This window comes from Toxorhynchites rutilus, chromosome 3, assembly GCF_029784135.1.
Source record: "Toxorhynchites rutilus septentrionalis strain SRP chromosome 3, ASM2978413v1, whole genome shotgun sequence".
Classification (NCBI taxonomy): Eukaryota; Metazoa; Arthropoda; class Insecta; order Diptera; family Culicidae; genus Toxorhynchites; species Toxorhynchites rutilus.
In genome coordinates, this window is record NC_073746.1 from 329,542,258 (window position 1) to 329,563,429 (window position 21,172).

Below are 21,172 nucleotides of genomic sequence, written 5' to 3' on the forward strand. Positions count from 1 at the left end.
GTATGTCCAAAGCAGCAAATGTGTTTCTGAACGAATAAAAACATAGAAATGTCAAACATAGTTCGGTCTGACTTAACAAAGACCACATAAGAAATGTGTTATGTGCAATGTCCACTTGTGCTTCACAAGTAAACGAAATTGTTCCGTACAATACCACAGCTAACTATTTATTTTACTTTTCCGATATTTTTTATTATGTTTTTTTGTATTACAAAGCAATAAGTAAAATACCGATATAATAAACCTAACTCTTCGTTCATTTACTTTTATGAAATTATAGGAAACCTTTACACCCTGCTATGTTTTTTCTGGTGATATTCTCTTACTTCAAACCCACAATAGCTAAAATATTGCGTTGTATTGGCATATTTAGTCTTGGACTACTTATGATCCTGAAAGGTTTAACCTGCTGGGTTTGACCGGTTTGAGTTCTCCATATTTCTAAACCGAATGGAGCAAAAGAAGCAACATTTAACACGTTGAGCCGCGGTTTGTTTTTGCTGCGCTTTCCATTCAGTCCCGAAGATATTTATTGTATAAAAAATAGTCCAAAATTCGACTAGAAAATAGTTACATATCGAAATCTGAAAACAAACATTTTTTTTATTATTTTCTAATTTTGTTCATGTCAGTCCCAGTGATCAACTTTTTTCTAACGAAAAACTCAACGTCAGTCCCTAGGGACCGATACGGGGATCAGCGTGTTAGAATGAAGAAAACGCATATAATTTCTAACAATTATGCTTAAGCCTTTTTTTCGTTTCATTTTTCATAACAAACTATGTTTTTGGAAAAGATCACAAATTTATTTTACGAACTAAAAATTCATGTTATCTAAATATTCTAATTCGGCATCTAAATCAGGACATTCCCCTAGTGTGCTGGAAAACCCTTGGCGTTGAGACTCATAAGCGCTATCATCCTGCTCTTTTCCTACACATTCCTCAGCTACAGTTGCACCTACATCCTTGGGAACGTATTGGAATCTCTGCAATTTATTACGCGTTTGTTCGGATACAGGCTGGTCACCAGAAACCGTAGCAGCTGGTGCGCACTTTTCGCTACGAGAGAAAATGTTATCCTCTGTACCGAACGTGGAATCGAAGCTATCATCATCAGACAGAGACGGGTTTATTGGATTACGCGTTCCATCACTTGTTTTCACTGTATTGGAAGTAGACTTATTTTGGCTAGTTTCAGTTTTACGCCTTGATTCAAATCGATAACGAGATTCTTCTTTCTTTTCAGTTATGGCGTTTGTCGTTGTCGCTTTCGAGGATTCCGAAACATCTTTTGCAACTTTCCTCTTAAAGCTGAACTTAGAAAAATCATTGTTCTCACCTTTTTCCGCGTTTTCCAGGGTAGGTGGAGTCAAATGGTTTTCTCTTTCAGTTTCGGAAAAATGTTGATTCTTTCTGGTTGAAGTCGAATTTATTTGTTCGTTTAATCCAGCATCGTCGTCGAGATCCTCCACAAGGCAACTGACATCGAGCATCAATCGAAACGACTGTTCACGAGCCACTTGGGATCTCCTGAAAGCCGATGGGAATCTTGTATCTAACTTGCCACTCCCAAGAGCTGATTCGGTCAAAACGTTGCTTGAACTCGACGGTTGAGTAGCTTTGTATAATTCCGACACAAAATTCTTTCGCAAACTACTCAATATACAATCCAGTTGCTGATTGTTTATGTCTTCTCTTGCATTCTGTATTGGATCCGATGTCGTCGCATTTGGTTTGGCATTCTCACGATCGTTCATGTTTATATCATTCATATTTTGTAGGTCTTTAGGTATATCTTTTTTCATTTTTTTCACATGATTCTTTTGTCTTTGTGTAAAGGAATATTTCGAATAGAGCTCCCCTGCTTCCAGATGTTTTCTCTTTAAGGTGGTTTCACTTCCTTCCAATTCTCCGTCAGGTGTAGTTTTCTGCTGTGTTAGGATTTCATCCCACTTGTTGCCAAAATTCGTCTCTTGGGGCTTTTTGGCTAACTCTCTCCGGTATTGTTCCATCTTACCACTGTCGACTCGGGATACCTCAATCCCGTCCGTTATCCTATCCATTCGCAGTTGTTGCAATAAATGGGCAATTTCCTTTCGGCTGGGTTCCAGTGGAGGCATCGAACGAATCAAATCCATTGGTTGGATCACTTTTCCGAAACCCCAGCTGGATTCCATTAGTCGAATTACCGTTATCGCATCCAACGCTGTGACCTCTTCGCGGAACACTAAACGAGCATGGGCTTGGGACAATCGCACCAAACTATCCAGCAGACGAACCGTAGTACGGGATGGATCACGAGCTGCGTCCGAGCGGCAAAGCTTGTAGTAACTAGCTGTAAATAATAATAGAGCCAAATCAGACAAAAAATAGCAAATTTTGACCCGACCTTCTCCGATTTTGTTTTAAACTTGGTACTTAGGAGAACCCGGGGCAAGAGTGCCATCTTAAGCTAATACGCGTTTTTGAATGCTTTTTTGTTATATTTCCATTTTTTTTTTTAGCTGGTTTGTTCATTTATACTCCTATTTAGGTGTAGCTATGCATCAAATTGTTCAAAAGTTATGTTTACTATGAAAATGTTTCATTTACAAAAATGATGTTTTTGGCTTGTATTTTTCCTGTACGGGGCAAGAGTGCCACCCCGACGGGGCAAGAGTACCAATCTTATGAAAATAGAAGGCCTGATTCTCGAATACACTCCACGGTGGAAACGAAATAAACGGCACGCCATTGTACTACGTTTTACGAGTTAATGAAGTGTCGAAGATAATGATGAGTTTTCAGGCAGAATGAGCACTTTTCAAATAAAAAATAATTAATGAAAATTAACTTCTTCGTATCAAACTGTTATTCAATGTGAGTGGAAAACTTTGTTTCTTCTTGTGATGTAATAATTTCATCTGAAGATAATTTGATATTATAATGATAAATTTAGTGCGAAACTAATCTCGTATCCAGATGTCGACTCCGTACCGTTGTCATCGCGAATACGTTTCATTCCATTTCCACCGTGAAGTGTATTCGTAGTATATTCGAGAATCAGGCCCATAATTTTTGATGAAAAAAGCACTGTGAAATTCACGGTGGTTCCAAAGAACGCAAACTCAAGTTCTGGTGGCGTTCACGAAAACCGACAAGCCAATCTTCTCCGGCCAATTTGGACGTTTTTTCGAAAAAGTGATCTAAATTATTTCACTCTGCGATTTTATACCCTAGGTTCGGGATGTCGTGTGTTGTCAGCCCATAAAATAACTTCTGCATATTAAGGATGTGACTCACGAGTTACTCCTTCTGTTGTTTAGAAAACACAGTTTCAAAACGGCCTAACTTCTGCACATATTTGGCCAATGTTCTTCTGGGCATATATTCCTCCGCAGCTCGTCTCCATGATTTACAGAATGTACGGCAACAACCATAGTTTCCATCTGCCACTGGTTTCGGAACGAAATCTGTTCATATTTACAATCCATGGCCACAACAAACACAACCACGATTACACTATTTGCGTTTGACAGATCGAATTCGAGGTTACGACTATGGCATTTTTACCCCGGTAATAATGGCTCCTTTTGCCCCGGAAGTTGAGAGATAACAAATTTATTTTTGATTGAAATAAATGCATACGATTTAAATTAGTTCATACAGTAAGTTGAAGAAAAATGATTATTCTATTTGTATTTATGAGTGGAGTCATGCAAACATATAGAAACTGAGGGTATTTCGTTAGTTTGCGCCTGTGCGTTCTTATATAGATTGCAGTTGTAAGAAGCTCAGTTAGTATTTATCTGTTTTTCAATAAAACACATTTAAGGTTCTGGCTGATAATATGTGAGATGTATGCAGTATCTGTATAAAACAAAGTTCTGTAGTTAAATAATTGTAAAAGATGGAAATAGGCAAAATAATCAGATGGGCACTCTTGCCCCGTATGGCACTCTTGCCCCGGGTTCCCCTATAATATTCATTATCATATGACTTATATCGAAATAATTGGTCTTTCTTTCAAAAAATTGTAACTAGAAATCCAGATGTCTGATTAAAATATGATGTTCGACAAAGTTGTTGGAAACAGCGCGGTTCGCGCTCAAACGAAACCCATCCCAGGTTCCACTATTCGTCGAAGGCCTCCCAATCCATGGTGGGATAGCCAATGTTCCAAGTTTATCAGGATGAATCAAATGCATTTAAAGCTTTTCGAAAACGTGGAACCCCTGAAAATTTTCAAACGTATTTAGCCCTTGAGAATCAGTTCAAAAATTTGATCAAAGGGAAAAAACGTGCTAATTGGCGAAATTTCGTGGGAGGTTTGTCACGAGAAACGTCAATGAAAAAATTATGGAAAGTGGCTCGAAACATGAGAAATCGCTCTCCAACGAATGAAAGCGAGGAATATTCACATCGATGGATTTTGAATTTTGCACGGAAGGTTTGTCCCGATTCCGTTCCCGTACAAAAAATTGTTCGAGATATTTCACAAGATAGGTGCGATCTTGATTCCGAGTTTTCGATGGTAGAATTCTCTCTTGCTCTCCTTTCATGTAACAATTCTGCTCCGGGATCGGATAGAATTAAGTTCAACTTGCTGAAAAACCTCCCAGATGTGGCGAAACATCGCTTGTTGAATTTATTCAATCGGTTCCTGGAGCATAATATTGTTCCAGATGATTGGAGACAAGTACGAGTTATAGCTATTCAAAAACCCGGAAAACCCGCGTCCGACTTCAATTCGTACCGCCCAATAGCAATGCTGTCTTGTATACGGAAATTGTTGGAGAAAATGATCTTGTTTCGCCTTGATCGATGGGTTGAAACGAATGGCCTACTCTCAGATACACAATATGGGTTCCGCAGAGGCAAGGGGACGAATGATTGTCTTGCGTTGCTTTCTTCAGAAATTCAAATGGCTTACGCCGAAAAAAAACAAATGGCTTCAGTATTCTTGGACATAAAGGGGGCCTTTGATTCTGTTTCAATAGAGGTTTTGTCAGACAAATTACATTCTCGGGGTCTGCCGCCTCTATTGAATAATATGTTATATAACATGCTTTGTGAGAAACATTTGAACTTTTCTCACGGAGATTCGGCAGTAAGTCGGTTCTCTTACATGGGTCCCCCCCAGGGCTCATGTTTAAGCCCCCTTTTGTACAACTTCTATGTAAGCGACATTGACAATTGCCTTACACAAAATTGCAGCCTAAGACAACTTGCAGATGATGGAGTGGTGTCTGTCGTAGGATCTAACGAATCCGACCTGCAAGGACCCTTACAAGATACTTTGAACAATTTTTCAAACTGGGCCATTGGGCTAGGGATCGAATTCTCCACGGAGAAAACAGAGATGGTGGTTTTTTCTAGGAAGCATAGACCAGCAAAACCAAAGCTTCAACTTTTGGGTAAACCTTCGACTCCAAATGTACTTGGGGGCCCATATTAGGTATCTGAGTAAAAAATGCCAACAAAGAATAAACTTTCTCCGTACAATTACCGGCACCTGGTGGGGAGCCCATCCCGAAGATCTTATAATGTTGTATCGAACAACTATTCTCTCAGTGATGGAGTATGGCAGTTTCTGTTTTCAATCAGCTGCCAAAACACACCTCATTAAACTCGAGCGAATTCAGTATCTTTGTCTCCGTATCGCGTTGGGATGTATGCCCTCAACGCATACCATGAGTCTCGAGGTTTTGGCAGGCCTACTCCCACTAAAAGATCGCTTCAATTTATTATCTCTTCGGTTCTTCATCCGGTGTAAGGTTATGAATCCATTGGTGATCGGAAATTTTGAGCAGCTGATCGAGCTAAATTTTCACTCCGGATTCATGAGTTCATATCATGAATTCATCTCCATGCAGGTTGATCCTTCTTCGTATATTCCCAACCGTGTTTGTTTTCCTGACTACATCAATTCCTCTGTGCATTTTGATCTGTCCATGAAGCAAGATATCCATGGATATTAAGATTACCAACGATCGAGGATCGTTCCAACGATCTTCGATGCAAAGTATGGGGATATCAATTGTGATAATATGTACTTTACTGATGGGTCCTCTATGAATGAGTCCACAGGATTTGGAGTGTTCAACGAATTTTTTAGCACCTCACACAGTCTTCAGAATCCTTGCTCAGTGTATATTGCTGAATTGGCAGCGATACACTGGGCGCTGGACTGCGTCGTCTCACGACCTGTTGAACACTATTACATTGTAACGGATAGTCTTAGCTCTGTCGAAGCTATCCGTTCAGTGAGGCCGGAAAAGCACTCGCCGTACTTCCTTGAGAGAATACGAGAAATTTTGAGTGCTTTATCCAGACACTGTTATGTCATTACCTTTGTCTGGGTCCCTTCACATTGCTCAATTCCGGGTAATGAGAGGGCTGACTCATTAGCAAAGGTAGGTGCGATTGAGGGCGACATTTATCAGCGTCAAATCGCCTTCAATGAATTTTATTCTTCAGTCCGTAAAAATACCATCGCTAATTGGCAACGTAAATGGAATGAAGATGAATTGGGCCGGTGGTTTCACTCAATTTCCCCTAAGGTTAGCCTCAAACCGTGGTTCAAAAGTCTGGACTTGAGTCGGAACTTTATTCGCACCTTCTCCCGACTCATGTCCAATCACTGTTCGTTAGATGCGCTACTCTTTCGTTTCAATCTTGCCAGTAGCAATCTCTGTGTTTGTGGCCAAGGTTACCACGACATCGAGCACGTTGTTTGGTCGTGCGAGGTGTATCTTGTTGCCAGATCGAATTTAGAAAACTCCCTTCGGACCCGAGGTAGACAGCCCAATGTACCGGTGAGAGATGTGTTGGCTCGGTTAGACCTCGATTACATGTCCCTAATATATGTTTTCCTTAAAACTATCGATCTTCGTGTGTGATTGTCCGTACACCCTTATCCTCTCCTTTTTTTTCCTTCGCGAGCGACTGTTTCCCTTCTGACTAACTATAGAATAAGCTGAAATGTATATACATAATAGATATAATAATAGATTTAAGAATTGAGTATGATGAGCGTGAGTGTGAATGCGAGTGTGAATGCGAGTGTGAACATTGTACAATATCCTTATATCCCCTCCTTTTCCAAAAGAAACTATGTCACCCTTCTAATCTCGAGTCGACCGCGAGTAATCGGTTTCCTACTTTATTAACCCTAGATTTAAGGAAACATGTTGATATATACTAATAAAAGTATAGCTAAGAGTTCGGCTCCTTTAAACCTATGTAACTGAGCCTGTAAAAATAAATGACTTAAATAAAAAAAAAAAAAGTTGTTGGAAAATCAATGAACTATTTAGGAAAAATAACATTTCAAATGCACTGTTAAAAAATCTTACTCAAAAATTGAATTTAATATTTAAAACGTTTATATCTCAAAACACCCTCCCTTCGATACTTTTTTGTATATTTTTATTAGAAAGCCCTTCTAATTTAACAAAGTTTTATGTACTAGTGGTGCCGTTATGAAATTTCAGTACTTTGTAAAATTTTAGGTTTACAAGAAAAGTAACGAAAAAAAACCGATTCTACACGCAATTTTGCATGAATAACTATTCAAAGGTTCTTATCCCAAGACTGTTCATTTTCGATATACACCCGATAAAAGGTATTACAATATTTTTGTGTTGGTGTGTGTAGGTGAAGTGGGCAACAATATTGGGAAGAAATGAAAAATCGATTTTTCTTTGTATTTTCAAGAATATTCTGGATTAACACAATTTTTTGCTAACCAAATCAACAGCAAATCCAATTTACTTTATCAACCAGCTTTCATTTGGTTCCTTAAACGTTCCTGTAGGACCTTCCCATACTGAGGTATTTCAGTTTTAATGCAAAATTACCCCTTCACTTTGATGATGAATAATTCAATAAACAACCATCGCACCACAAATCGAAAGGCAGTTTTGAAAACTCCAATAAATTCTGCACCAGGATATAGTATTTGTGTGAATTGTAATCGTAATTCGAAAAGAAAACTTTCAAGTTCAATTGAATAAAAAAAATTATAGGGGTGGCTTTTGAGCAGTGGGTGTCAACTGATAGATGTAAAATTGAATTGAATAAAATTTCTTCAGAAGAATTTTGCTCATGTTTCATCAAGAAAATTGATAAGTTGATACATCACGATTTCATTAAAAATGGACAAGCAAGATTTTCAAAAACAAGAGAACAATGTTTGGCGGAAGAAGTTATAATAATATGTGATTATTCCGAAAATTATACTTTCGTTTTACAAGATGAGGTTCAGAGCTATCATTGGAATAATTCCCAGTGCACAATACATCCGTTTGTAGTCTTCACAATATGGCCTGATTCACAATTTTTCTCCAACTAACTTGGTTCATGGCTACCTCTCTCCAATTCCGCGGACAACCCGTGCTCACCATGTCATGCTCCACTTGGTCTAACCACCTTGCTCGTTGCGCTCCTTGTCGTCTCGTACCAGCCGGATTCCCGATGAACACCATTTTTGCAGGATAGTTGTCCGGTATTCTTGCAACATGTCCTGCCCAGCGTATCCTTCCAGCTTTGATCACTTTCTGGATACTGGGTTCGCCGGTGAGTTGCGTGAAGTCGTGGTTCATCCTTCCATACGCCGTCCTCCTGTACACCGCCGAAGATGGTTCTTAACACCCGTCGTTCAAAGACTCCGAGTGCTCGCAGGTCCTCTTCCAGTATTGTCCATGTTTCGTGCCCGTAGAGGACAACCGGTCTTATGAGCGTTTCGTACCATAGTAGGTATAACTCCCTTTGATAATGCGTCTCGGGAAATCGCGGCTGGTATCATTGTCAGACGTTTCCATTGAGCCAATGTAGACAAATTGGTCCACTACCTCGAACTATCTAATCGGGTCCTGTCGTGCTCGGATCCGGAAGCCAGCATGGATTTAATTTTAGACGCATTGATTTTCAGTCCAATTATCTCTGCTTCGTGCTTAAGTCTGGTGTGAACATTACACAAGGCTATCGTCTCAAATGTTCTGCCGACAATGTCTACGTCATCACCGAAGCAGATGAATTTACAGGATTTATTGAAAATCGTACCTCGCAAGTTGAATGCCGCTCGTCTCACCCTCTAGCGCAATGTTGAATAGATATAAATAATCATAGTTCAAATAAATGAAAGTCGTTCATAGTTTTGTATCTATTGCTTTTTCTTCGCAAATATAAAGGGTATGTGAAAGAATTTTCGATGGAAATAACAAAAAATAAAACAAAAAAACAAATAAATGTTCCGACATCGTATAGAAATTTCACTGACATCGTTTTCACTATAAAAAAATGGTTATTTCTCGAGAACGGTTGGTCCCAGGACAAAACGTTATATATAGTTTTTCATGTTGAATCGTATGTAGATTTCATTTTTTATATTACTTTTCTTAAATTGTTACAATTTTACAAGGTATTGAAATTTCATATATTTTCAAAAATTAATATCTCCGTTTAGGCGAGTTTACCACAGCACCACTGTACGTCAAACTTTGTTAAATTGAAAGGGGTTTACAAAAAAATTGAAAATATACAAAAATATACAATATACAAAAAAAATATCGAAGGGAGGTGTTTTGAGATATAAAAGTTTTTAATATTAAATTCAATTTTTGAGAAGGATTTTTCAACAGTACATTTAAGATGTTGTCTATATATATAAAAATGGATTTCTGTCTGTCTGTCTGTTCATCTGATTCTTATGGACTCGGAAACTACTGTACCGATCAACATGAAAATTGGTATGTAGAGGTTTTTGGGGCCGGGGAAGGTTTTCGTGATAGTTTGAGACCCCTCCCCCCTCTCTAAAGGGGGGCTGCCATACAAATGAAACACAAATTTCTGCATTACTCGAAAATTATTCAAGCAAATGAAACGAAATTTGGCATATGTGTTATAATTATCAGTGCGCCCCTCGTTATTCATGACTGCGCAGCAACATCTTACAGCGGAGCCAAAGTATTGCCAACCGTTATGAACAAAATGTGTAAAAACGTGTGTTCTTTCATTATCATTCGAAGATTAATTCTCAAGTGAAACGGTCGCTAATAAAAGTTAAACTATTAAGCTTGTTTTTTTCTTTCGTGGTTTTGTATTCCGATCCACTTCGTTCCACAATATGGAGGTTTTAGGGTGCAATAAATGATTCTATGGTGGTAAGACTCTCCACCCCCCTCTCTAAGGGGGGACTGCCATACAAATGAAACACAAATTTCTGCATTACTCGAGAATCCATCAAGCAAATGAAACTAAATTAAGCATCTAAAGGTTTTAGGGTGCAATAAATGTTTCTATGGTGGTTAGACACCCCGCCCCCCTCTCTAAGGGGGGGCTGCCATACAAATGAAAAACAAATTTCTGCATTACTCGAGAATTATTCAAGCAAATGGTTGTTACTGCCCTACAAATGAAGCATACATTTCTGCATAATTCAAGAACTAATCAAGCAAACTGAACCACATTTGGCATGTGAAGGTTTTAGGGAGCAAGAAACATTTCACACTCCTCCTACCTTTCTGAAGAGGGAGGGTCTGCCATAGGAATGAAACAGTTTTGTTAGAAATACTAGGAATTTTATAGTAAAAGGTGAATTCAACGGGGTCAATTAGAAGATCAATCAATGAACAGTTCTGCGATTGGACCCATGAACTTGCTCATAGTAAGAAAACGTGGATGTTTGAAGGTATTGATATAAAAACACAAATTTTGGGCGGGACGAAGTTTGCCGGGTCAGCTAGTTTTTCATAAATAGTTCATTGATTTTCCAACAACTTTGTTGAACATCATATTTTAATCAGACATCTGGATTTTGAGTTACGATTTTTTGAAAGAAAGATCGATGATTTCGATTACGCCCTCTTAAAAAAACAGACGTGATTTAAATTGGTCACATGATAATGAAAATTGTGTTTGTAGGAAGCTTTCATCATAAGTACCAAGTTTAAAAAAAATCGTAGAAGGTCGGGTCAGCGGTCGACTTATTTGGCGTGGAATTGCTCAATAAGTAGAATGAGCTCAACCCGAATCAAAATTCACTCACCCAGTATAGCATTGGCATCATCGGAGACTTTTGGATTGATATCTTTGATAGCCAAAAAATGAGTTTTCAATCGTTCCAAAGTCCAATATCCCCCAGACGGAACTTCCTCGAATGCCTCTTGTGCTTCTTCTTCCATTGATTGTGTCAAAATGTGGTTGGCCACATGGATGTCCCATTCGCAATCTCGAGTATCGCCCAAAGTTAGCACCAAATCGAATCGACTAAGCAGTGGTCCTCCAACGCCTAAATTTGCACTTTCATTCTCAACCATTTCGGTAAGGGAGAAAAGATTTCTCGGATTGGTGGCCGCTAAAACCACACATCTGGTGCTTAGTTTACAGACTAATCCTGCTTTCGCCATACTGACCGTTTGTTGTTCCATCGCTTCGTGAATCGAAGTCTTATCCTGTTCGCGCATGAGATTGAACTCATCGATACAGCATACGCCTCCGTCGGCTAAAACCAACGCCCCAGCTTCCAGTTGCCATTCTCCGTCTTCTTTGACGGCGGCGGCAGTTAATCCAGCTGCGGAACATCCCATTCCGGTGGTAAAAATGGATCGAGCTGATATCTCAACTGCACTTTTCAGCAGTCTGGATTTTGCTAAACCAGGATCACCCACCAACAGCAGGTGCGAATGGTTTCGTACATTTGCCCCACATCCTAACATTCGCTCTGTACAGCTGGCTAACGAAATCGCAATCGCTAGCTTCACCGGATACATTCCATGAATACCAGGACAGATCGATTGCACGAGTAAATCCCGCGCTCCCAGCTCACCGATCTCTTTAATCGTGTTCTGCCACTCGGCTCGCACGAATACCAGATGCTCTGGTAGATCCTTTCCCAAATTCATCTTGTTTTCATCTTTCGACACACTGTTTGCGCTCATGGCCACAGTGACTTCAGTTATTTTTCCTGGCTGCAGTGGACCCCAGCGACGTTCAATCCGTCCAACCACTGACACACAATCACCTGGTTGGCAACTATCCACCAGATCATTCTCCAGGGTAACCACAAGCGATGCGGGAACATTGCGTTCACTCATAAGCTCCTGAATTCTTATTTCCTAGGAACGTTAAACCACAATGTTAATCTTTAAAACTGATTTGTCCAAAGTAGGGCACATTACTTGAAAATCCCGACAGTAATCCGCCTGCGGTTGGGCACTCTTCTGATGGGGAATCCCCTTGCAACCCGTCTGAGTGGCCAATGGGCATGATCTAGGTGGATCGAACACATAGTTCTTTTCGTACTCCGCCTCGATACGGAATTCCATCTTGCAACGGCTGCACACATACTCGCGCTTGAACTCAAGAAACCGCGCTTGGGTCATACGAATTACGCTGCCTTTGATCTGCATAAACTGACCGACATTATCGTTGCTAGGGAAGGGTGTTCTTTTCACCGCCTCTGCCGCCGTTTGAGGCATGTTAACGAATCGAACGTGGCAGTTCTGTTTGATCTGAAAGCCTGGATCGAGAAACATGTTACCTTCTACCAGAGATTTTTGAGCGTTCAAAAGACACGCATCCCATCTTGGTTGCTCATCGCGGCTGCATTGTAGAATTGCTTCATATAGGGTTGGTTGCTTCCGCTGAAGGTGGGCAAGGCTATAAATGTTCAATTGAGAATAATATATAACGGCTATATCTTTTTCTTTACCACACTCACCTGACGTTCACCGAAACGTGTACCAAATCATCCGCATTGTTCAGTAAGTTTGTAATTTCTTCATCACAATACTGTTTCAGGTATTGCTCCATAGCGTTTCAAATTTGGGTTGAATATCTTCTAAAATCATGGAATGCGATATTATGTTTTGATGTTCGTGTTTCGTCCTCTGTTGTTTATTTACGTTGCATAGCGGTATATGTCTGGGTGTTCGAAACATCATTTTGCTCGTAGGCGATTTCAACAAGAACAGCATCAGGCAAGGCGCAAATTGAGACGCATATAGCGCGAGTAACTTGGCGCGATATAGCGCTTGTTTTTGTGGCTAATGAAAACAGATAGAACGGCGCAAATTGGCCAAATGACGCGAGATGGTGGAGCGCTCGTGAGACACGACTCACGCGACGCTGTGGCTGAACCACAGTTTCTCGTGCTGGTCATGCCGGTTGTGGTAGTTGTGTTGGTGAACAATCATATAGAGCCGTGGGTTTGACACTGTATGGCTGTACTGGTCGGGTTATTGTGTTAGTAAATAAATATATCGCGCAACTCTGTGTTAATCAGTCATTGAATGCTAGTGACATGTTATTTACACCAAACTGCGACTCAATATGCGCTCCACCGCGCTACGTTTGTGGCACGTATGAGTCGTGTTGGTAGTCTCGCGTTCGCTTACGAGCGCTATACGCTTCTGCATGGATCTCAAGTACGTCTGGAACTCGGAACCGTTTGAACTCGAACCGTACAAAAAACTTCTCTACAATTTCAAAGAATAGTTAAATCGTCTATTTTGTCGATATTTGCGTACATTTTCAGAAACCCATAAGGGAACTGGGGGCAAGCCCGGCCTCATAAGGGAAAGTATTGTTTTGCGAGATCTGATGGCACATATTGTTATGTTTCTCTCACAGAATCATTGTCTAGATTATTTTCCATGAGATATAAGAAATATCAGTGCTTTTGAACGGCAATTTTGCAAGTAATGGTCAATTTTCGAAGCTGACATAAAAACAGAGTTCACCAACCAGTGCGGGTGAAACCGGAACCCCATGGGGGTAACACCAGCACCCTCAATGTGTCAGTAAATATACTTGACACCTGCTGTACCAGTTTGAATGTGGCAATCGCCAAATGGAAGGTATTCTAATTCTAGATGTCGCTTTCGAATATAGTTCGAATCGCTCAACTGATTCCGGAGATATGGTCGGAGCAAGCTCCGGTGAATATGGAATATGGAAAAGAAAGGAATTTCATATTAGGCAAATTTATCATGCGGCACCTCAAATTACACCACAATTCAATTACAAATTCAATGGAATCTAGGTCCTAGTTTCGAGCTTACCATCTTTCACAAAACGTGAATCTGTTATGTAGACCTGGGGATTCCAAAGTCTTGGAAGCACGTTTGACAGAAACTACACCAACGATAGCCTCTTTTGCAAGAGTGAGGCTCTCCTGGGACCCACGGAGGTTTGTATATGGTACACCTCGTGCGAGGTCGGAGTTGTCAAGGACTTGCGGAGCCCATAGTAAATACGACTCCCATTAACTATGCGTTTTCGAGTTTCACGGCTGTTGTTGTTGTCAGTTGTTATCAACTTAGGGACCTAATCCTCGCGGAACTTTTGGAGGATCTGCCGCAGTGTAAAAAAATAGTCCATCGTCAAGCAACCGCACATGAATCCGATCTGATAAACTCCCACAAATTTGTTTACTATTAGCATTTGATGACAAAAACGGACGAAAGAATTTGAAAGGCACCATTTAGGATCGTGAGCTCCGCTCCGCCAATCCTCTTAAAGAGCCCCGCTGCGAGTGTATCCTTACTAGCTGCTTTGTGGTCCTTTAGCTGGTTAATAACCTCCTTAACATCACTCGTTGTCGGGGGCGGTACGTCATCGTTGTTCACTGCACCGGTGTAGTCCTCATTAACGCCATCCTGGTCTCCTGCCTGCGCACTGTTCAGGTGTTCATCCTAGTGCTGTTCGTCAGGATGCCTGCACATTTCGGCCCGCAGCACAAAGCCTTTTTTGCGAAGCGTTTAGTTTCTTGAAGAACTCCCGCGATTCTCCAGAACGATAGAGCAGCTCCATCTCCTCACTCTTTCTCTTCCATGCGGTGCTTTTTTCCCGACAGAGATGTCAGCAACGTTCGGCTCCTGCAGTCATCGTTTGTGATACCGTGGTGAGCGCTAATGTCTTGTGTTATTGATGACAGGTAGTTTAGAACGCAGTTTAACCATCGCCAACAGTTTAACATTCGCCAAGCTCATTCGCTCTCATTATCATCATTATTGACTTCCATCTCGATGTTCTGAACTTCCTGCTCGGGTTCCACATCCCGACTAACGACAAACACGTTCGGCCTCTGTGGTCGCTCGTCATTGGTTTTCCGTAGCTGCGTGCGATGAGCGGCCACCTGTACACTTCCAACGAGTACCCTTTACGTCCAATCATCGTGCTATACACGTTCGATGGTATTATCCGGATTCAGAAGCTCCCAGCGTACCAGCATAGACCGCTTCGCTTTGGCCTCAGTACCAGGGAGGAAAATGCACCAGGAAAAGGAAAAATGTCCTCGCAACCTGATTTCCCTTAGCGGTTGCAAAAGATCTTCTCAGAAAGCGTCACGGAATGTATGGACGCGTCTCGCCAACGAAACAACTAGAGCGGCAGCAACAATAGCAATAGCGACTATGCTTTTTTTATTACCACTAGCACTTTTTGCACTCGCGTAGTGGCTCTTCTTTTTACTCGTCGTCCCTAAAATAAACAAAGTTCGGACTATGTTTTATAAAAAGAGTTCACTGAACTCTGGCCTGGGTCAACGAACTGAAATGAATAAGGGCACAGAGTAGATGGAGAGAAACACAAGTTGTTATCTCTATGGTCGACAACGTTCTGCCTAACTCGTTCAATGTTTATTTATAAATCACCTCCTATGCGTTAACAAGCGTTTCTTAATGTCACTCTTTTGATGACGTTTATCGTCAACCGTTTGTACACACTGTATCCAAAGTGAACACAACAGTATCACACGAGCGTAATTGTGTGAAAGCGTTGCCAAGGGAGGCGCCATAACCGGGGTTTATATACTGAGGCGGATGCCATAAAGCTGTCGGTAATCTGCAGTGCTACCCACATATATTCATGCATCCGCACAGAAAGGTTCACAGATGGCCGATGATATCAGAGAGGTGCCGATCGTTGATCAAAACGTGGCTGAAAACCAGGGAAACTAAGACATTTTTACGTACCATGTGAAGACATTTGAAAAAATCACCTGGCATCCCTAGCGTAGGGTCCCAAACAAACATGCATGATTATTTCCATCTACGCCTTTCCTTCGCTTAGCGCGTTATTATGCGCTGCTCTATGGCTTATTGCCCTAATACTAAATTTGTGCGTCATAAATTATATACCGGTGCTCCCGTGGCCGAGTGGTTAGCGTCCCACACTATCATGCCGGGGGTTCGGGTTCGATTCCCGTTCTGGCCGGGGGATTTTTCATTAAAGAAAATTCTTCCGGGTTGCACTGTGGTCACGCGTATTCCAGAGCTTGCCACTCCAGAGTGCATTTAAGGCGTGTTATTCGGCATAGAAATCTCAACCAAGTATTACTAATAAAAATGACGCAAGTAATGCTACGTTGAGAAGGCAAAAGTTCCACTGGAACGTTAGTGCCATCCAAGAAAGAAGAAGAAGAATTATATACCACCTATCGCTAAAACACATGCGTTTAGCGTCCTATTTCTTCTCTGCTCTTCACGCTCATGCGATGAAGCGCTAGACCTAAGAAAACAATTCTTATCACCTCTCGGGTGGCCCATACAGCGCTCTCGCCTTGGGTCTTACCTTATTGCTAGCAATAAAATATTATTTCTACGCCCAGCGTCCTATCGCTTAGCGTTCTATTTATTTCGATCAATTCTCGCTTGGGTTGAGTCATAAAACTCTGGCGCGCTTGACTTTGGAAGCTAAGGAAAGACGGAAAGGAGAAACACATAGTCCCTTTTTGCTGGCAGTGATTACATTCGTATGCAAATGCGCCTGTTGCGCTTCATATTTATTATGCGCTTGTTTGCGTTATATTCAAGCATGACAATTGTCATACGAAAATGCGAAAACAGAATAGAAACTGAGAGAGGTTGGCGTCGACATCATGCCTTATACCGTATGATCGAAAGTAGAAAAGATTGATCCAGGCAACGATGAACAATAAAGGCAGTATTCCATCTATTCGACTTGCTACATGCTACAAGTCAATGGTTCTTGCTTATTGGTGTGTATCTTTTTACGACATAATTGGTCGGGCGACGTGTACGACAATATTGGAGCAACTACGTTATTTATTGACGATTACCATGATTCACCACAATAATGAAATAACAAAATATCTGGTGGAAACGAAATGAAAAATTGCGCAAATCTAATATCCATTGTTGTTTACTTGACTTGCAGCATGTATCAAATCGAATAGATGGAATGTCGCCTTAAGGAGAACCGTCAGCTACAACAACCGTATAGACGCATGGTCAACGGAAGTCGTGACTACTATAGGCTGCCGAAATCCCTAAGGTCCAACAAACTAAAACCGTACGTTGAGTATCATGTATGAAGCTTTGATTCGACTGGCTGTCCTCTATGGACACGAAGCATGTTCGAAGTTGTTCGAAGAGGACTCATAATCACTTGTGTCAATGTACAGAGAAACTGAGTATGTAGAAAAATCGCCAAGGAATGTTGCAAGATAGTCGGATAGCAGTCCCGCAAAGATGGTGTTCGCATCGAATTCAATGGGGACAAGAAGAGGAGCTCAAAGAGCGAGGTTGTTGGGCCAGGTGGAGCGGGATTTGGCAAGAATCGGTGCGGCACGGAGTTGGAGAACTATAGACGAAACAATATTGTGAAAAAGAATCAATCTCTTCGTGGGATGTAGCATCAGAAAGCAGAGAGTTAAACAGGTGGCTAATGTCAGTCATGTCTTATTCAAGTATCTTAACAGATATTATAAAACTTTACTAAACTAGATGTAATTCACGCCTCGTTTTGGTGAATCACCGCTGTATTCGCACTTGTGCGATTCGAATGTGGAAGTTTGCGATATACTCGGCGTTGATTCGTTGGACGCTGATTGCAAACGGTTCCGTTGGATGAAAAGTGAAGGCCACCAGCCGTCGAGAGTTTGAACTTGTCGGCAGAAGCTGTGCTCCGGCATAAATTTTGAACTTAAGTAGGCTCGAATCGCGGGCAAAGAATCGGATGGGAAACTCGGCACACGCCTTCGGACGTTCCATTGCCGATACCCATTTGTCGTCGTAACTAAAAAGACCGAGATCAAGATATGGAGAACTGCTGTAGCTTTGGGCACTGATTGGTAGCTGTGCAAGAATACGTTTGGTAGCTTCCTGAACACCTCCACCTCGAGCGCCGATCATTGTTTGCTTGAAGCGCTGATGAATTAGATTACTATAAATATTATTACTAGGGGAACACGTGAACTGCGTCTGATATGCTAGATTAGCGTTGCGAAAGTAGTCGCAAAAGTTCTCATACAGATAAAGCAGCTCCGGCGATTGACCTCCATAGATTCCTATGACTTTATTCTTCCAGATATTATAAAACACGAACACACAATTGGTGTGGTTTGGTTCCATCGTTTTTAGTGTAACAACATCCTCATTCGCATATTTGATAAGCAAATGATCGTCGTCCAGTAATTGCATTTTCCACATGCGGAGATTTTTATATTCATCAAATCGACGATAAAACGTGCGTAGAGCATGACGGTCCTCCCCGCTTTCCACTTTTGCCTGTGCATGTCGGAAGAGGAAAATCAAAATTTTGTGCTTCAAACTGTTGATTGTTGGCTCTCTAAAGGCACGCATGTTTGCCGTTGCTTCTGTTCCTGCTGTGCCTAGATTATACAAGTAGCTCTCATCAGGGCAGCAAAATCTTCCGATTGCTCGTTCTATGATGAACGTCCCTTCGGCAATCGAGAATATATGAATAGTCTGATGCTGAATCGAGAGCACCGCTAGCGTATCGTTGTACAGATAAACTCCTTGATTATGCGATAGCATAATTTTATCCACTTTGAAATCCTTCGAATCCGAAATATAGCCATTCTTGATATCCACAATGTACAATGTGTAATCTTCAAGTGGACAACTAGCCGTAGGCTTTATAGCCTCATTGTTCGTATACAGTTCATAGAAGTGTGGTCGATTCTCCTCAGGTATGAACAAAGCCGATCCAACAATGACATATTTGCCATCATTAGTGAATAAACTGCATTCGCGATTCAGCTGCTTCTCGTTGTCGTCCATGCTGACGACGTGTTTGAGCTGGCCAGAATTGAAGGATTACAATACTGATAATTCAAAATGAGATATTAATTCTTACCTTAAACAATTTCTCAAAGATGTACCTTCGAATATCATAATTTTCACTTTCTTCCCCACATCGTTCTATTAGTTCTGTGTCCTCACATCGATCGAATAACACAGCTGCCGCAGAACACCCATGGTATGTATAGATTTCCAGGGAAGTTTGATCGCACGAGAATGCTATCAAGTATTTGCCGTCCGGACTAAATTTCCGTAAATAACAAGCCGGTTTCTCAACATGCATAACCGTCACATTAGGGTAAACATTCTGATAGAACTCGCGCGCCGAATGCTGAGGATGTTTAACGGTGAAACCCATCTCTCGGTTGCGTAGACGATGTACAATGTTCTGTGGTCGGAGTTTACGAAATTTAATACTTTCCGCACAAACAAAACTAGCCGGATCATCGCGGGCGATGTTTGGAGCGGCAGAAAAATTCATAACTTTAATGAAAAAAAATAAGACTTAATGTTCGCACGCACCAAATTCGGTCAAAGTAAGTGAAGGGTCCGCATGTTTGTAATCAAAACAATAAACTGTAGTGATAGCACTAGAGGGTTAGCTGAAGTGATCGAATGCACTCATCCCATGAAAAGCAAAAGAATATTACATGAAGGTGTGAATCAAACGTGTTTGCTGGGAACACTGCACTGAGCGCAAAAATCCCGCCGCTGAAAATTAGGAATGTTTACTAAGTGATCGCAGACTACTTCGGGAGCTATATGTTCTGCGGTGTAAACAAAACAAAAGGAGGAAAGTAAACAAATGGAATTTGAAAAACAAAAGAAAAGTTGGAGTAGAGAAAGAATAGGTATTCGAAATCAAAGTCAAAAGAAGTTGGAAGTAAATTATATAGAGGTTTTCGTAGAGATTTTTTATTAAGTAGATTAATTATTTGAAATCGCTGTAAGTAATCATTATAAAATTTATTACACTATTCAATGTATAAATCAAACTTAACTTACAGCAATAGAAAATTGAATAGCAGCAGGAGAATCGAGAATTCAATTCGATTATTAAAAAGCTGATAGTGAGTAATTGGGGGTCTTCGTAGCCACTTGGTTACGCGTTCGCTTACCAAGCGATCGATCATGAGTTCAAACTCAGGGCCCTCAATTGATCATCTTTGTGTTGTTATAGAATAACTACGTCCACGCAAGCATCATCAGCGATGGAAATCGATCCACGGTGGAACAAAGATCGATTCATCCACACAAGTGCTCTGCTCTGCAAGAAACATCGGGCTGCTGTTCTATAAATAACTCAACAATGATCAATATCAACTGTCTCCGCTGTTCGGTCTGCTGAACAATGGATGAACAGAAAGAATACCCTTACGCCTAAATGGCTACTACTGTGTATTTTACCATAATGTAATGGAACAGATAACTTAACGCCTAAATGGCTACTACTAACTACTGTGTAATTCACAATTCATAGAAACATAAACATATGTACATGTACACGATTAAACCCGGCTCTGTTACAGCTAAATGCTAATGAGTCTAATAAATAAATGGGATAAAAAAAAAGTGAGTAATTCAAATATTATTATATTCATCCAAACTCATATAATTAAATCAAAACTAAACTCAAACTAGGTTTGAAAAATAATCCGTCGTTATTTGAGCGGCATCTGCAAGGAACTTTAGAACGAAACTATAATTGTAAGTTTTATTATAAAATTTGAAAACAAATTGTTACTAAACTAAATGCAATAAATTCCAGCTTTGATCTGTCATAAACAAGACCGATTCAAGGAGTTTCGAACTAAGTTCGAACAGTGTTCAAGGAACAAACATATTCAAATTTATTTTGAAATTTGAAGAATCAACTCAAAGCCGAATATTTTTTCTTTGCGGATGAAAATAGTGTCTCCCATGATGAACAATTTGGGTTCCTCCAGGATGGTCTCTCGAGTCACCTACATCATAAGCCGAAATAAGTCTTTTGTACTGATTAAGAAGCTTACCAAACTACAAACTATCGGCCGGTAAAAAGTCTGCAGTCTACGGGGGCTCTAAGACTACAGCAATAGTGCTAAAGATTTTCGCAAAGAATCTTGAGAAAAAAATTTC

The 21,172-nt window shown here is 40.7% G+C and overlaps 2 protein-coding genes across 4 annotated transcripts; both read right to left on the reverse strand.

The window, feature by feature from the left end:
* Nucleotides 1-258: 258 nt before the first annotated feature.
* LOC129775085 (DNA helicase MCM9-like) lies at nucleotides 259-15,300 on the reverse strand. 3 transcript variants are annotated; one of them, XM_055779335.1, is made up of 5 exons: nucleotides 12,890-15,300; nucleotides 12,706-12,822; nucleotides 12,164-12,644; nucleotides 11,032-12,100; nucleotides 259-2,337 (listed from the first exon to the last, which is right to left on the reverse strand). In XM_055779335.1, exons 2-5 carry the CDS (start codon nucleotides 12,795-12,797, stop codon nucleotides 818-820), a joined length of 3,162 nt encoding a protein of 1,053 aa, XP_055635310.1. In that variant the 5' UTR covers nucleotides 12,798-12,822; nucleotides 12,890-15,300; the 3' UTR covers nucleotides 259-817. The 3 variants fall into 3 exon arrangements, with proteins under 3 accessions (XP_055635310.1, XP_055635309.1, XP_055635308.1); XM_055779334.1 differs by having other exon boundaries at nucleotides 12,706-12,825; XM_055779333.1 differs by lacking the exon at nucleotides 12,890-15,300 and having other exon boundaries at nucleotides 12,706-12,875.
* Nucleotides 15,301-17,358: 2,058 nt separating this feature from the next.
* LOC129775090 (DET1 homolog) lies at nucleotides 17,359-19,619 on the reverse strand. Its single transcript, XM_055779347.1, has 2 exons — nucleotides 19,110-19,619; nucleotides 17,359-19,051 (listed from the first exon to the last, which is right to left on the reverse strand). The coding sequence occupies exons 1-2, from the start codon at nucleotides 19,533-19,535 to the stop codon at nucleotides 17,762-17,764; spliced, it is 1,716 nt and encodes a 571-aa protein (XP_055635322.1). The 5' UTR covers nucleotides 19,536-19,619; the 3' UTR covers nucleotides 17,359-17,761.
* Between the last annotated feature and the right edge of the window lie 1,553 nt (nucleotides 19,620-21,172).

Bases quoted from the DNA above. Each gene is read 5' to 3' on its own strand.
- LOC129775085 (XM_055779335.1), bottom strand. From the start codon at position 12,797: ATGGAGCAATACCTGAAACAGTATTGTGATGAAGAAATTACAAACTTA. The intron at 12,645-12,705 runs GTGAGTGTGGTA...GAACATTTATAG, and splicing joins CACGTTTCGGTGAACGTCAG to CCTTGCCCACCTTCAGCGGA. The intron at 12,101-12,163 runs GTAATGTGCCCT...TAACGTTCCTAG, and splicing joins ATTACTGTCGGGATTTTCAA to GAAATAAGAATTCAGGAGCT.
- LOC129775090 (XM_055779347.1), bottom strand. From the start codon at position 19,535: ATGAATTTTTCTGCCGCTCCAAACATCGCCCGCGATGATCCGGCTAGT. The intron at 19,052-19,109 runs GTAAGAATTAAT...AATTCTGGCCAG, and splicing joins TCTTTGAGAAATTGTTTAAG to CTCAAACACGTCGTCAGCAT.